General features: G+C 30.9%; 1 protein-coding gene across 6 annotated transcripts in view; it reads left to right on the top strand.

Moving 5' to 3' along the window:
* Positions 1–15,591, top strand: part of CycC (cyclin C) — a 134,939-nt gene that overhangs the window by 79,630 nt on the left and 39,718 nt on the right. For all 6 annotated transcript variants that reach the window (XR_015041752.1, XM_085819096.1, XM_085819097.1 and 3 more), the window contains exons 5-10: positions 1,828–1,879; positions 1,958–2,049; positions 2,148–2,239; positions 3,478–3,545; positions 3,645–3,724; positions 14,952–15,070. Coding sequence is in view for 5 of the 6 variants with exons in the window: in XM_085819096.1 (XP_085675222.1) it covers positions 1,828–1,879; positions 1,958–2,049; positions 2,148–2,239; positions 3,478–3,545; positions 3,645–3,724; positions 14,952–15,070 (503 nt within the window). In the remaining variant the exon portion in view is untranslated. The remainder of the gene's footprint in view (positions 1–1,827; positions 1,880–1,957; positions 2,050–2,147; positions 2,240–3,477; positions 3,546–3,644; positions 3,725–14,951; positions 15,071–15,591) is intronic.

Raw genomic sequence — 15,591 nt, 5'->3', positions numbered from 1 at the left:
TTTATATCTAACACTAGCACTATGCAGAAAATAATGCTCTAAAGTGCTGGTGTGCTCATAATAATAATTTACACATTTGCTGTACTGTATGTATTGATGACACTGAATTATTAATTTGGGATATAATTTTGTTTTCGGTATAGAGTTTTGATTTATTTGAGATTTTGACTGCAATTTTTTTAATGTAAATATATTTTGCAGATTTCAGAAGCATTAAGCATAAAATTTTTAAAATTTAGAAAAACCTCATAAAAAAATCAAAGGGTTTTTATCATTTTTACTGTCTCCCTAACTGACAACATAGTCGTTAGTTCAATTTTTTGTCATTAACCTTTAACTACCGTGACTTAAATTGTCGCATAACTACTGTGAGCGATCTCTCAGACCACTTTTGCTAAAAATAAAATAAGATATTGTTTTATTTTTCTTATTTGAATAATTGTTATTTAATTTCATATATTTAACTTTTTTATGAAGATATAAAGCAATTTTTATACTTAAATCAGTTTATTAAATTTTAAAATATATACTATGATAATAATTCTTTCACTTACGTATCTGGATGGAAGAAGTAAATTTTAAAATTCAACTTTTTTATTTTATATTAAAATTAGCGATAAGAATGCTTAAGAATTATAATTAGAGCTGCATTTTATACATACTTTTCTACTGCATTGTAGACACACTGGTTCTTTGCATGCTATACATTTGTGAGCTGTTTTCGTTTTTTTGCTTGGTGGACAAATATAGCACGTTCCTTTTTTATCTAATTTATCGTCTTCGATCGCAATGTTTCCTTCATCATTTATTCTAAAAACTCTTCTTATTGTAAGTGTAAGTTTTTTAGGTAAAAATGATGAAGTTACCCTCCATTTTACATGAGACTGCACCAACTGAATTGCTAATGAAATCTTTTTGTTTCATTTTCGGAGCCAATTGGATAAGATTGAAATAATACGAATGCGTTTATTGCACAGATATCCAAGTTTCTGAAGAATATTGCCATAGGCCAACGTCAGGTTCGACGAGCAGTTAAATAGATTGAACGAAGAATAATATTATGACTACGAGTGTGAACACCCTTGTTGGGCTCTTGAATAGACCATTTTAATTCATTTTTTCCAATAAAAAAAAATCTCTTGTAGAAGGAGAACATGGATTTTCATTTTCATCAGCAGATATTTCTGAATTTGTGTTGTGGTCGCTCGCAATAATTTTATCATGAGAACTTTCATCAGAGAACTATAAATTAGATCAGTTTCTAACTATTTATTCAATTTGGCCTTGGATAATATATATAGAACGTTTCCTGCACACATTTGAAGCCATTTCAAGAATATTTATAAAAAAGCGAAATGTGTAACAATGAAAAGTGTATTGGCCGAAATTTGAATTGTATCTGCTGTGATCGGTCCCACAGACTGCAGTGGGGGGTGATTTTAAAAAATAAAAGAAGAAATAAAAGTAGCCAAATGCAACTTGGTATGTGACCTTGGGCAACTGGTTTAGGAAGGTACTAAGAATGGCAATACCCATTAATTATTCTAATGGGGTGGAAGCATTTAATGGAAAATGTTGCACGGTCTGGGAGACCGCTCACAGCAGTTAAAGGTTAAGATGAAAATTAAAATTTGTGATTTTCCTGATACATGTCCTTATTATTGCTTAAAATTTTATACAGAAGTTTTAATTAATCAAAATTGTCGGTGACTCAAATATTTTGTAGTGAGAAACAATTTAATTAATATTTTGTAGATAAAATATTTGCTGAATTTTTTATCTAACATTATCTTTTTAAGTAACCCTTTATATTTTATCTATGAACAGGAATTCGGAGTAATATCAAATAGTCGATTAATTTCAACCTGCCAGACTGTTGGTAAGTTATTTGGTTAATTTTAATAAATCAGAAGAATATATTCATTACTTTCTTTTTTTAATTAATTTTGCTTTGCAGTGAAAAACAAGTTTGCGTATGCATATCCCCAAGAATTCCCTTATCGAATGACTCATGTTTTGGAGTGTGAATTTTATCTCCTAGAGATGATGGTTAGTTCTTATTGAGTTATGTCTTTTATTTCTTTAAAAAAATAAGCGAGAGACATTGTTAAAAATTTTTGTTATGCATTTACTCATTTATATTTCAGGATTGTTGTTTAGTGTTATATCATCCATACAGGCCTTTAGTGTATTATGTTCAAGATATTGGACAAGAAGAAGCACTTCTTCCTATGGCATGGTAATTTACATCTGAAATTTCGTATTACTTATAAATTTTGCTCGGAAAACCGTGACTAAATAAATCAAAATATAATAATAGGAATAATAATCAAAATAAAGGGGAAAATGGTATTAATTCTTTAATTAAAGAACACCAAATTTTATATTTATGTACTTTTTACAGAAAATTTTATGATTCTGAGCAGATCAAGTGTATGATTATGGAGGATTAGCGTTCAGTCACCAGTATTATAAACTGAATGCTTTAAACATTATAAACAGTCATAATGGGAATTATATGCAGTACAAGTCCAGTATGCAAAATTAACTAAAATCCAAACCTCCAGACAACCCACAACCTTTCTTTATGTGTGCATGTGTGCTTTATGCATGCACATTTGATATTTTTTTCATAACAAAATGTGGAGAGTCACGATCAAGGTCGGATTTAGCCTTTGAATCACTATGTACAGAAGTAAAAGGTTGCACCACTATGGAACTACAATGTAAGCATTCGTATATATATAAAGTAAGAAATTTGGAACCAATTTTCATAAAGACCAAAAATTGAAATTCTTAAGTAATAATTTTCAAATAGTCCTATAAATGCAATAAAAAATTCAATAGATGTTAAAACCAAAACTTTTCAAACAAGCAATTAAAAAATAAATGAAAAAAAAAAAAAAAAAAAAAAAAAAAAAAAAAAAAAAAAAAAAAAAACATAATAGAAGAGGAGTTCAATCAACCTCAGTGTCACTTTGTCAGGAGGAGGAACACTGAAATGAATTGAAATATCTCCTCCACCAAAATCCTTGCTCTTCTGTATCCAGAATTAGCCAATGAACTATTTCAATGTATTTTAATTATTATAGTTTTTTTAAAAATTGTTTTGAAGAATAAAAAGACATCTTCCATATACGTGACAAACATTTATTTAAGCTATGAAGACGTTGAACAGCAGAGTAAAAACATGATATTACACAGCGCTTAGCACTTCTCACTTACATGCGATACTCACCATTGACTTTGGCAATGTTTGTTATTATTGTTAAGTGGTTTATTTAGTACATACTTCCTTGGTACATACCTACCTTTATTTAGTACCTACCTACCTACCTAAATAACATGACCTTCCTTGTTCATGCATAAAAGCCTTCTTTGTTTGTTTGTCATATGTAACCAGAGTGCAATTTCCAAAGATTTAAAAGCATTTTATGTGTTATTTATAAATCTACAAAATATTATATTACTTTATAGGAAAGTCATCAATGATAGTCTACGGACAGATGTATGTCTACTTTATCCACCTCATCAAATTGCACTAGGTGATTATTTAAATATTTTTATAATGTTATAAGCTGTAAAAGATATTTTATAATGTGCTATTAAAAATTGCTTCATAACTTCTTATGTATTTTACATAGCATGCCTACATATGGCTTGTGTTATACTTGGAAAGGATTGCAAGCAGTGGTTTGCAGAGCTAAATGTTGACATGGAAAAGGTATTTTGCTTTTCGTTAAATGCTGATGAGTTCAAGTGTATAACTGACATGACTAAAGAGTGTATAACTATTTACATGGCAATATTTGATTTATTTTATATATAAAATAATAATTGGTATAGTGATGGAAGCAAGAAATGCATATTAACCTAAGTCATTGAAAAATTAAAACATCTATTTCATGTACATGTAGAAAGGAAAGAAACTATAATTTCATTTTATCCATGGTAATTAATTCTAAATAACTGTAGAGCTTGAATGGTCTAAATTATTATATAAATTGAATTCATCAGAGTTTAAAAATATATATTATTTCATACATTATATTATTATTTAACACTAGAACGGCGGGAACATCTTACCTAATAGAACAGCAGTAAGGGGTCATTTTGACCCTTCGATGCAAAAACTTAAATAACAACGGTAAAACAATTTTAATTGCCGTACATTGGCACAAATATGCACTTTATATGTATTTCATATAATTTATATTTAATATCACATGATAATTTTTTGACTTGTCAAAATACTGTAAATGTACCAAGTACATGGTGATCAATTGGATTATACTACAGTTACTCAAATAACTCATTAATTTGATGTAAGAATTTATTTCAAATAAATGGTTTCACAAATTTTAAAACTAATGTTAACTAAAATAAAACACAATTTATATAATAATATTTTTTATGTACTTACTCGTAGGATGATTCACTCTCTAAATCCAGAAATGAGAAATGTTCTCTGGGTTTCAGTTATATCATTATGTGTGTAGTTCAATGGAATATGTAAAGCATTTTGTTTCAATTCTTTTTAATGTTTAAAATATGAGATTACATACACATGTATTAAGAATTAATGCATTTGATACAAAAATAATTTTTAACAACTTTTCCAGTGCATTTTCCGCACACAACTTTGGAACAAGATGCACAATATTCTTGAGATTTGTTTCCATTGCATCTCTGTACTTGACATTCTCTTTATATCCATTTTCTTTTCATGTGTTTTTTCTGAAGACTCGGGAAGGATCTTTGGGAGTTTTGAAGCCATATGTACCACTCTTAACTCCTCTCCTAATTTCAGTAGAAAATCTCTCCTGTTAATAGTGTTTCCTGTTACACTTTTATAAATTATCCAGGCGTATTAAGCTGCGTGATCCAAAATATTGAAAAAGACATGTACAGGCCGTCGTTTAGAAGCCGATTTAACTGAATATTTTCGACACATCTGATCACGAAAATTCACATCATACTTTGTTGCGCTGTAAAATGCTATTGGATCAGGCAACTTCTTGAGACTGTCTTCAGTTTTTACAGCAGAATGCTATGAGCTCAGTAGAAAAACACTTTTGTTTCTTTTGCCTTGATATGTGGTAAGTGTGATATTACCATGTTCCACTATTGTCGATGAATAAAGATTACTACGCATATTTTTCAAAGATATAGGAATTTCTCTTCTGTTCTTTTTCATTGTGCTGACCATAGTTGTATTTTTTTATTTTAGCATTTCTGCTAATTTAATGCTAGTAAAATAGTTATCCGTGGTAATATTTCTCCCTTTGTGTAGATGTGGCTCCGTTAATTTTCAGACAACATTTTCAGACAAACATAATTGAGGATTTGCTGTTTCATCTTTTCCTAGATAAGGAAATCCATTCAAGAGGTATTTAGTATCAACGTCGACAGATTACTAAAATTTTATTCCAAATTTGTCAGGTTTATTAGGCATATATTGTGTAAATCTACACCTAGCTTTAGATGCGAATAATTGTTCATCAACTGTAATATTTTGTCCTGGCCAGTAGCACGTTTTGCAGTTTTTAATAAATTTGTTCCATATGTCTGATATAAGAGCAAATTTATCTGTCTGTAATCGAGTAGATCTTGTTGTCTTTTCATCGAACCTTAAAAATCGTTTTATTTCTTTGAATCTGTCTCTTGATATAGTTTTTTTGCAAAATGGTATTCCCCACGCTTCGGACCACAAGGAATATAAATCTAAGCAGTTGCTCCTATTACTCCTCCAACATACAATATAGCGACAAAAGCATCTAACTCAGCCAGGGATAACTTCCAGTCTTTATTTCCAAGTTGCCGATGAGCTTCGGATTCTGTACATTTCTTTATATGCAGCAAGATATCATCATCAATAAAAAGCTTGAAAGTACTAGACACTTTGTTCTCAGAAACACGACTCTTTGCAAAAGATGTTGGTCCTGCTGTTTCTTTTAGAACATTATAAGCAGGAACGCGGCCACAGACTGAATTTTTGGAATTTATTTCATTCCATATAGTGTTATCAGGAGCTGTAAAACGTTTTCCTAATACCCTGATCCGTGTTTGCCCATTTATTTCTGCTGAGTTCTTTGTTTACTTTGGTGTCCTTGGTTTCACTGATAGTTTGTGTTTAGAATTCATCTTCAGTTTCTACAGAAAAATTATCAATTTCACCTCCATCAGACTCATTTTCAGATAGCTCCTGCAACAATTTTTTAATTTCTTCATCCGTAAGACCTCTTTTCCGCTTATTAGACATATTTTGTAAAAGTTGAAAAAAGTGGAAAAATATTAGACTATCATAAATTGATAGGGAATATACTTTACCATATGATTCTCACAGCGTAAAGGAAAGGTGGTAATGAACTTTATGGCAGAATTCATATGTACCAAAATGCTGATTTGGGATTACCAAGAAAACATCTGTCCTAACTGTTATCACCTGAAGTAAGCTGAACTAAAAAACGGGAAAATACATCTATAAAATAAACTATTTCTGAAAAGAAATGTAAGCATGAAAAACCCTGCATCTACTTTCCTTGCAGTATTTTCTTCAAACGAATTGATAATTGCAAACAAAGGAACAGCAACTTATGTAGACATTACAAAGTAGTGAGACCACCCAGGTTTTTATCCCTCTGGGAGATAATATGAATGCAATCGAAAAATCCTTATCAGAGAATGTTTTTCATGGGTTATTTGACAATGCGTCGAGCAGAAAGAGGGATAAAAGTAAAGAGGTCAAAATGACCCCCGTCCGCCGTTCTGGGAATACATGCCAATATTTCAAAAACTAACAGACCTAGAATGTTGATTTTTTTTTTTTTTTACAAATATTTGTTATCTATTTAGGAAAAGTCAAAAAATTCCAAACGATTTCTTCCAATAAAACAAAAGTAATCAATGGTCAAAAGTGTTCAAGGGTCAAAATGACCCCTATCACCATTCTAGTTTTAAAGTGTGGTTTAATTAAAATAAATAAAATCTAGATTAGTTTTACTTTTGCAACAATCTATTGTATTTCTTTTTCAATGCCATGCTTGCATTCTTTTTAGAACAATCTGATTATTGTGCTAAACTGTGGTTCACAAAGTTCATAAAAAATTTAACATGATTCAAAATGTGAAAAAAAAATGACTGTGAACATACTGATGGTCTAACTACAATCTTAAAACTGCAAATATGTTCAGTCTAGTATCAGCTGCTCTCTTTTAACCAGTTTTATGATGTAATGCTTGTCTAAACATTTTAATAGCTTATCCTTTTCTCTCACTTCCATCCTTCCTTTCTTCTGACCATTTCTTTATATAGAAATAAATTGTCTTGACTTTTTCTCAGTTATCTCATCAAGCTTATCTTGATCATGTAAATTCTTGTAGCCTTCATTCTTCTTGTCATCTTACAGCTACTTCTTGTATTCTTCTCTTTCGAGTTAAAATCTTAAATAGTAGAAATGATTTCATTAAGGAATAATGTTATTTTTTTTTTCTTTTGCAAAATCTTATTTATTATCTTATATGCACATTATATGTCAGAGATGATTGCTTTTAAAGTTAAGTTTTAATTCAGAGTTGGGCATTAATCAGTTACAATGTAATAACAAGTGTATGTAATTCAGTTACTATGTAATTGCAATGACAATATAAATATAATTGCCATTAAATTAAATTAATTAGTGCTTACAGTTTATTACACTTTAAAAGGGGCAGCAATGTGAATGATTTCATTTTAAATTTCTAGCTAACTTTTACTTTCCCTCTTAAACGTTAAATGATTAGGAATGCTTTCTTAGAATTCGCAACAAAAATTTTAATTCAAAACTAGAGTTCGATGTCGGAAGTTTTTCTAGTAGTGTCTCTGGCATTTTGTGTTGACATTATGCTTAGCAGTTATACAGATTTTTGCTAACTCCGGTATGAAGTGTTGAATGTATTGACAAAAAGAAATTGGAACAGAACTTTCATTCCATATGCAAAAAAAAAAAAAAAAAAAAAAAAGATTTTATAAATGATATTCTTAGGTCAAAAGATTGCATTTAGTTTTCTATTTTGTAAATGATACTCCAAGGCCAAAAGAATACATTTAGTGCTGTTTGCATTGAGAATAACTGGTTCATTATTCAATTAAGCCCATAATCCACTGCACTGGGGGGGGCAAAATTTAGAGGAGGCAAAAGCTTTAGAATTTAGAAGAGCACTGAGGAACAAAATTAAGGGATAGCAAAATCTTTAGAATTTGGAGAAAGCACTGACATGTAAAATTTAAGGTTGGTAAAATTTTTAGAGTTTAGGTAGGTGTTAGGAAGCAGAATTTGGGACCCACAGAGACTGCACCAGGCCACAAAATGTCTAGCACCAGCCCTGGAGAAGCATTAAGTATATGTAGGAATTTATTTATTTGGTACTCGGATAAACCTTAAGGATGTGCAGGAAGCAATTATAAGTATAATAAATAACTAATATAATTGAGGCTTAATTTTGTCAGTGTGCGATGTAAAACAAGCATAAAAATGCAGGTAAAATGTAATGGAACAACATGTCTTTAGTCATCAATTCTTATGAAACATCACTAACAGCATATAGCAAGTGCAAGCTCAGCATTATGATGATAGCAAATAACTGCGAATTTGAAGGTTTTTCAGTTATCACAAACAAAATGCAAAATTTTCCAATTAATGGAATTTGCGAAGAAATGTAGAGAAGTGGTAATAAATGAAGATATAATAGTTTTTGCCATGAAATTGTTGATTATCAATCAACTAAAGGATGCCGAAATGGTATTGTCGTACATCCAGAAAATATCACTACCGATTGTAAAGAAAGTGGCAGAGAGGTTGTTGAGAACCAAAAAACTTCGATTGATAATTTAGTGGGTGTTCTTGACACTGTGTTACAGGACTTGAACAATGCAACCTTGTAACTGAACAAGAAATTATGCCTACCTGCAGAATTAAAGAAAAAATATTAGAACAAAAAACAAAGCAAATTAAACAACTTGCATTGAAAGAAATAATAGAGCAAACAAATAAAATATCAAGCTATTTTTGGAGAAGAGTAAGTTTTGATTTTTTTGATAAATGCTTCACTATTTCATATTTTTAATTTTCTGATCTCTGCTTGGCATCTTATTAAATTTAGACTTATGATCTAATGTATGAAAAAATGCCAAGGCTGGAATTTTCAAAGTCCCAGTGCATTTTGTACTATTACACGTAGTTTAAAATGACCCCCTCCCTTCCAGATCCATCCTTAATAAAAATTTGCAGCTGAATAATCCTTGAACTGATTATTGAAAATTTAAAAAAAGAAGGGAGAGTTAAGTAATTGTCTTGTATAACCTTTTTAAAACTGAATAATTCAAGGTGTAGGATTTTATATTAACTAACTAGTTATTATATGATTTGGCCCTGTAATTACTTCTTTACATAGTTTTCATCAGAATACAAATTAGTTATTATGTGTTTAAGACATACTAGCCAGCATTAAAAGCATGCTGTTAATTATTTGAGCCACCTTAAGTAGACTATTTCATGTTTAAACTCTGGCTACATTACTTTAATTTGAACTTCTTCTTCTATTATTTTAAATAAAAGCAAGTTTCAGAGTTTCATCTGTAGTACAAGTAGTGCCTTTTTTTAATTTGAAGTTCAATAAAAAGATTATTTTGACTTTCCTAAGACTTCTTAATTCAGACTAGAAAAATAACTCGCTTTTTATTGTAGTAGGATCTGAAGGAAGAACTCTATAAAGATATTTTTAAAAATTAGCATAAATATATAAAAAATAAAGATTTTCAGTGCGTTTTTAACTACAAATATTAAAAATAAATGCATTTTTATTCTTGTGTTAATTTTTTGATGCAACTAAAATGTTTGTGTGTAATTTTAAAAATATTCTTCTGTCCTATTCTCTTCCATCACATTTGAATAAGTGCAGACTAAAGAGTAGTTCCAGTCACATTCCCATGACTGTAAAAAGCCATCTTTTATTATACCATTCGGTACTACTAGTGATTTTTTCTGAATTGAATCTTTTCTTTTCTAGCATCATTTTTATTTTAAATAAGATGAGCCTGTTGTAAGGAGTTATATCTAGTTAAGTAAAGAGATGGAAAGTCAGTTTTGTTACTGGATGCCAAAAATTGCTACATAGAATGCAATGGTGGCAGAAATTTGTCAACTGCTCTTTTTATATTCAGTTCCTTTGATGAAATATGCTGACATGTGCAATAAAGTAATTTGGCAATCTCACAGATATTATAGATTTTTTTGGTAATGATCTGCAGGATGATTTCACAGTCTTTTTTAGCATTCTGTGGACTTACTTTGAGAGACATTTGAAAGATTAAACCATTGATAGGTTACCATTTGAACAGAAGCGTTTTCACTGAAAGTGTCTTTGTGAGTCTGTGTATAACTTTTATGAAGTTTGTTACAAAATTTACTGGGCACTTCTCATTCTTCCATATTGTTTATTTCCATGCATTATAAAACTACAAAACATACTTAATGTAGCTTTAAAAAAATTCTCAGGAAAAGAAAAATTGCCCAAAGTGAATATGATATAGCTGGTCTAACTTTAAAAAAATGTATGCAAGCTCTTATTAGTTGAGTAAATAAATACATGATTTTCATATTTTTCTCATTAAATTTTTGGGTGCACGTCATATTTAATAAAAAATATTTAATATTTAATTTTAAAAAATTCGTAAAAAATAAGCTTCCAGTGCAAATGTATATCTTGAACTATCAAAGTCTGGGTTCTGTGATTGCTTTGAACAGGCTTTCATTTTGTAAAAGTTGACAAAAATTGTACTCATTAAAAATGGCTGTATTGTTTTAAGTGTAATCAATGTATTAACTCAGGGTTCGTACGGTCCTTAAGAGTCCGTAAAAATCCTTAGATTTTTTTACCTTAAAAGTCCTTAATTTTGGCCAAAATTAGCAGAAGGTCCTTAATTTAATCATCTGAAATTTCTGTCTGTTTTTACGACTGTCATTTTGAGTGTGAATTAGCATTTTGGAGGAATACTTTTGGCGATTCACTGCCGTAAATATGGTTATCTTTTGAATGGGTTCATGAGTTATAATTTATTTCTATTTCTAATATAAATGATGGGATACTCGAGTTTTTCAGCAAGAAGTGAAACATTTCGAAATTAATTTTTTCTAATAAAGAGCTCTTAAATAACTTTTCGCTTTTGGAGATGTGAATTCTTTTATTAAACGGTTCTAAATTTCGCGACTTTCCAACATTTTGGCAATTTTAAGATTAGTTTCTATAGAAACTTTTTAATTCCGGGATCTGACAATTTTTCGACGATTTGTTTTTAAAACAGCATGACATTGATAAATTTCATTAAAATAATATGTATTGAAATTATATTTAAAAATAAAATTAAAATAAAACATTTTTATATTTTGCTGTTATATTATAAAGTTTCATTTTGGCAACTTATTATAGAATATTTTGAATCTGAAAAATAAACAAGGTATAATACTATAAAGCACAATTTACAAAACAGCTCTTAGCAAAAGCAAAATTAGCTGTGTAATTAATTAAAAATGTCTTGTTTTTAATTTTTTTTCATAGTAAGAGTTTTTATCATGTAATTGTTTTAGAATATTCAAAATTCTCAGAATGTGCATCGGTTTTCTCTATAAAATTAATTTTATACGTCTCCCTCCTTTTTTTTCCAAAATATTTCTGTCTTTTTTCTGTTACAGAATTGTTAGGGATAATTTTTCTTTAGGATTTTAGACATTGCAACTTGGAAAGTTTAGAATTATTTGAAGGCAAGATTTATAGACCAGTGATTCTAGAAGATTCAAGAAATATGTGACAAAATGAAAAATGTCTCCATGGTATGAATGCGTAATGGATGTATTTTACAGAAAGTTTGCAATGAATTTCTTACTTTTTGGAGAATGTCTAGAAGAAAAACGAGAATGTAATATTTGAATGTTTTACTTCTGATACTAGAATCTTAATATGTTTATCATACCTTTATTTTCTCTACTTTTCACTAGACACAAGCATGGAAAATATCAAAAATGCTTCTAATCTTATCACATATGCAGGCATTATAGAATGGGATTTTTTTATTAATAAAGAAATTGAAAACTTACAATTTAAAAGATTCATCTAATATGTCTTAATGCATCATACACATAGCTGGCACTAGGCATTTTCCCACCTGATGCAATCTCTGTGGATCTGAAATTCTGCTGCCTAGTACCTTTCTAAATTCTGCTTCCAATCCCTGCTATATATTCTAAATTCTTTGTTAGCATCAGAACATGCCTTTATGTTCTAAGTTCTTTTTCAGTCTTTTGTTATGAATCATGCTGATTATGATCTTATTTTTCATTTTAACGTATGGCATTTGACATAAAATCTACCTGCTTTTTTACTAAACCTCTAGACTGACCAAGTCTGCGACAAAATGAAATATAAAAAAAAATCAACACACGGCTAACTGTTGGTAAAATGCAAATGTCACTTATCTTCTTTCAAATATGATCAACTGTGTCAACAAGTGTAAAATATTTAATGCCACTTGATAAATTGCATAAAGTTTATTTTATTCTAAAACGTATTAACAGTTAATTAATTCATGTTTAATAATAATGCATACTACTTAGGGATCTACAAGGATTGGGGCAAAAGTCATGGCAACTATTTTTTTCTTTTAGATATGTGAACGGATCACAAAATGTATATGTGTCGTGTGGAAGTTCTGTAGGCATAGTGTGTATGCAGAACAACAGATGGCTGTGTGGTAGCGGGGGCTCTGAAATCAGTTGGTTGGTGAGTGTTGTGCGAGGTGGAAGTAACCGTGTTGAGCAGCGCGCTTACATCAAAATTGCTGTTCTCCGCGGGAGAAATGCGATGGGATGTTACAGTGAATTAGTAGAAACCCTTGGGAATAATGCCCTACCATATTGTACAGTAGCACGGTGGGTAGGAATGTTTCAGCAAGGACGTGTGTCAACCAGTGATAGCAACGTTCGGGAGGATCGGTGAGTGTGCAGACCGACTTGGCACATGCCTTCATCGAGCACCTCATAGGTGAAGACAGATGATGGATGTTACTGGAATTGGAGAGGGTAAGTGGCATCGAGAAACGTACCGTCCAGAAGATATTGCATAATGAGCTACGCAAAATAGCTTCGTGGTGGGTACCGCATTCACTGACGGAAGTTCAAAGGTGGGTACACTATGCAATATACTCCGACCACTTTGCACACTGGCAACAGGACGGCGATCAATTCTTGTCACGAATAATCGCCATCGATGAATATTGGGCAGGGCATACGAACCAGAACTGAAACGTCAGTCCGTGGAGTGACGACATCCTGGATCACCAAGGCAGCAGAAGGTCCGTCAGAATCCTTCCCCAGTCAAATTGATGGTGACTGTTGCATATGACATCAGAGATGTCATTGTTTGCCACTTTGTTCCTCATGGCAGGACAGTGCAATAATTCTGCACGACAATGCAAGACGACGTAAAGCTGAGTGCGTACGGCAGCTATTCTAACATTGAAGATGGTAAGAATTAAATCACCCTCCGTACTCTCCTGACCTTCTTTCCTCTGACCTTGATCTCATTCACAAAATTAAGGAACCAATGCGTGGTAGGTGGTTTGCAACACGAGAGGACATTGCAAATGCTGTGCGTCAACAGAGGACCCAATTCACACATATTGCGGCAAATGTTGAGGCTGATGGTATTCAGCGCCTCCCACATCATTCGCAGCATTTGATGACAGTAGCAGGGGACTGACTACATCGAGGGTCTTTAGGCCATGTTAACTTTATGTGTATTGTGTTATCATTCTTTTGCACGGTGAAGGCCATATTGCCCTGTATACTACCGTAATAAATTCGTGTGTTAGATATTTCAGTGCTATTCATTGTCCACACATGTTGTTGAGACCTTGTCCTTTCATCTTTATATGTCAAGTTTTCCAACTGGACTGCTATCTTCAAGAAAAAAAAATAGCTGCCATGACTTTTGCCCCAACCTACGTATTTTATTTTTAGGATGGTATTACAAAAGGGAAATTCAGGCATAGATAATATTTTCAATTGAATTTATTCAGTTCCTATTTGCTCATAGGTCTTTAATTGTTTTCATTAATGGCCCTTTAAAGTACTTAATTTTCGTGTGCAGAAATGTGTACGAACCATGTCAACTGTATTTCACAAATAAATTTATGCGAAAGTACTGTGTTAATAAACAAGGATAGCACCAAATCATGGAAATATCAGGATTTTCAAAGTTAGTTCAGTAACTGACTTAGCAGAAAGGATAAACTGAGGTGATTGTCTATTTTGTGTGTCTGTAACATGAATTGTTAAGTTATTGGGGTATTTAGATGTATAGCATCAAGCCATCACAATATATTGTTATCTGGAATTGGAAGGAAATTGAAAATGACAACAATTTGTTTTTTATTCAGAAAGGAATTTTGAAATACTGCAAGGATACAGCTTTAGATAGTTCATTTAATTTTTGACTGTTTGGTATAGAAGAGTATTTGATGTTTCTGGAAAATAATAAAGTCATGAACCTGCGATTTTTCTATCTGAAATCTTATACAAATTGTTTTTCTGAAGAGGCCATCTGCCTATGCTATTCTGTATAAATATTATCACAAACTTTGGTATTCTGTAAATATTTTAAAGGCTGTTTTTGTAGGGGGGAGGAATATCATCTCTTAAAAAATCATTGCAAGTGCACAATTTAAAGCAATTTTGTAAGAGGTTGCTATATCCAACATAATTGCTAAATGTGACTTAAAAATCATGGGTTAGGTTATAATTTTCCTATGATATTTTTTAAATAATTACTTATTTTAAAATTAAAGTTAATAAATATTTTATCATGATATTTAGAATACTGTCTATTAAAAACCTGTTTTAATACAAGAAATATTTTCAGATTTTGGAAATAACAAGACAGATTCTTTCTCTGTATGATGCTTGGAAGCAATTCGATGAAAAGAAAGAAGTTCCTGCTCTTTTAGCCAAAGTTCCCAAACCTAAAACTCAGCCTACCAGGTAAAAATACTACATCAGAGATGCCAACTATTCCAATAATTTTTCAGATAAAAAGAAATTATTCTACTACTTCCAGTCACTTTCTTCCAATTTGTATAGATGTATGTGTTGTTATAAGGCTTCCATTCTACATGTTACAAAATCAATGTCTTTAAATCTTTTCAATGAAGTATGTATTAAACTATAATATGACAACTGCAACATTTTTTTACAAAAATTCACCTGCTGGAAATAGTTTTATGTGTCTCAAGACCTTAAACCTGTACACAGTAGTGTATGCTGCACATTAATGAAATATTTGATTTTTAAATTAATATTTGAGAAGCACCTTATTAAGAATATTAACTCATATTTTGGACTGACCTATAGAAATGCATTAAGTAATCCTTCAGTTGTCAGATATGTTAATATAGTTGAATAGTGACAAAAATATTACTGATAACTATAATATTGTGACTTATTATCTTAGCTTAATATCTTAGATATTTTATTATTACTGTTTAAAAGATCATAATGACCAT

Source organism: Stegodyphus dumicola, chromosome 6, assembly GCF_044657685.1.
Source record: "Stegodyphus dumicola isolate Sdum_Otavi_A_Nest chromosome 6, ASM4465768v1".
NCBI lineage: Eukaryota > Metazoa > Arthropoda > Arachnida > Araneae > Eresidae > Stegodyphus > Stegodyphus dumicola.
The sequence above is the reverse complement of the archived record's forward strand: the minus strand, read 5'-3'. Positions and strand labels throughout refer to the sequence as shown.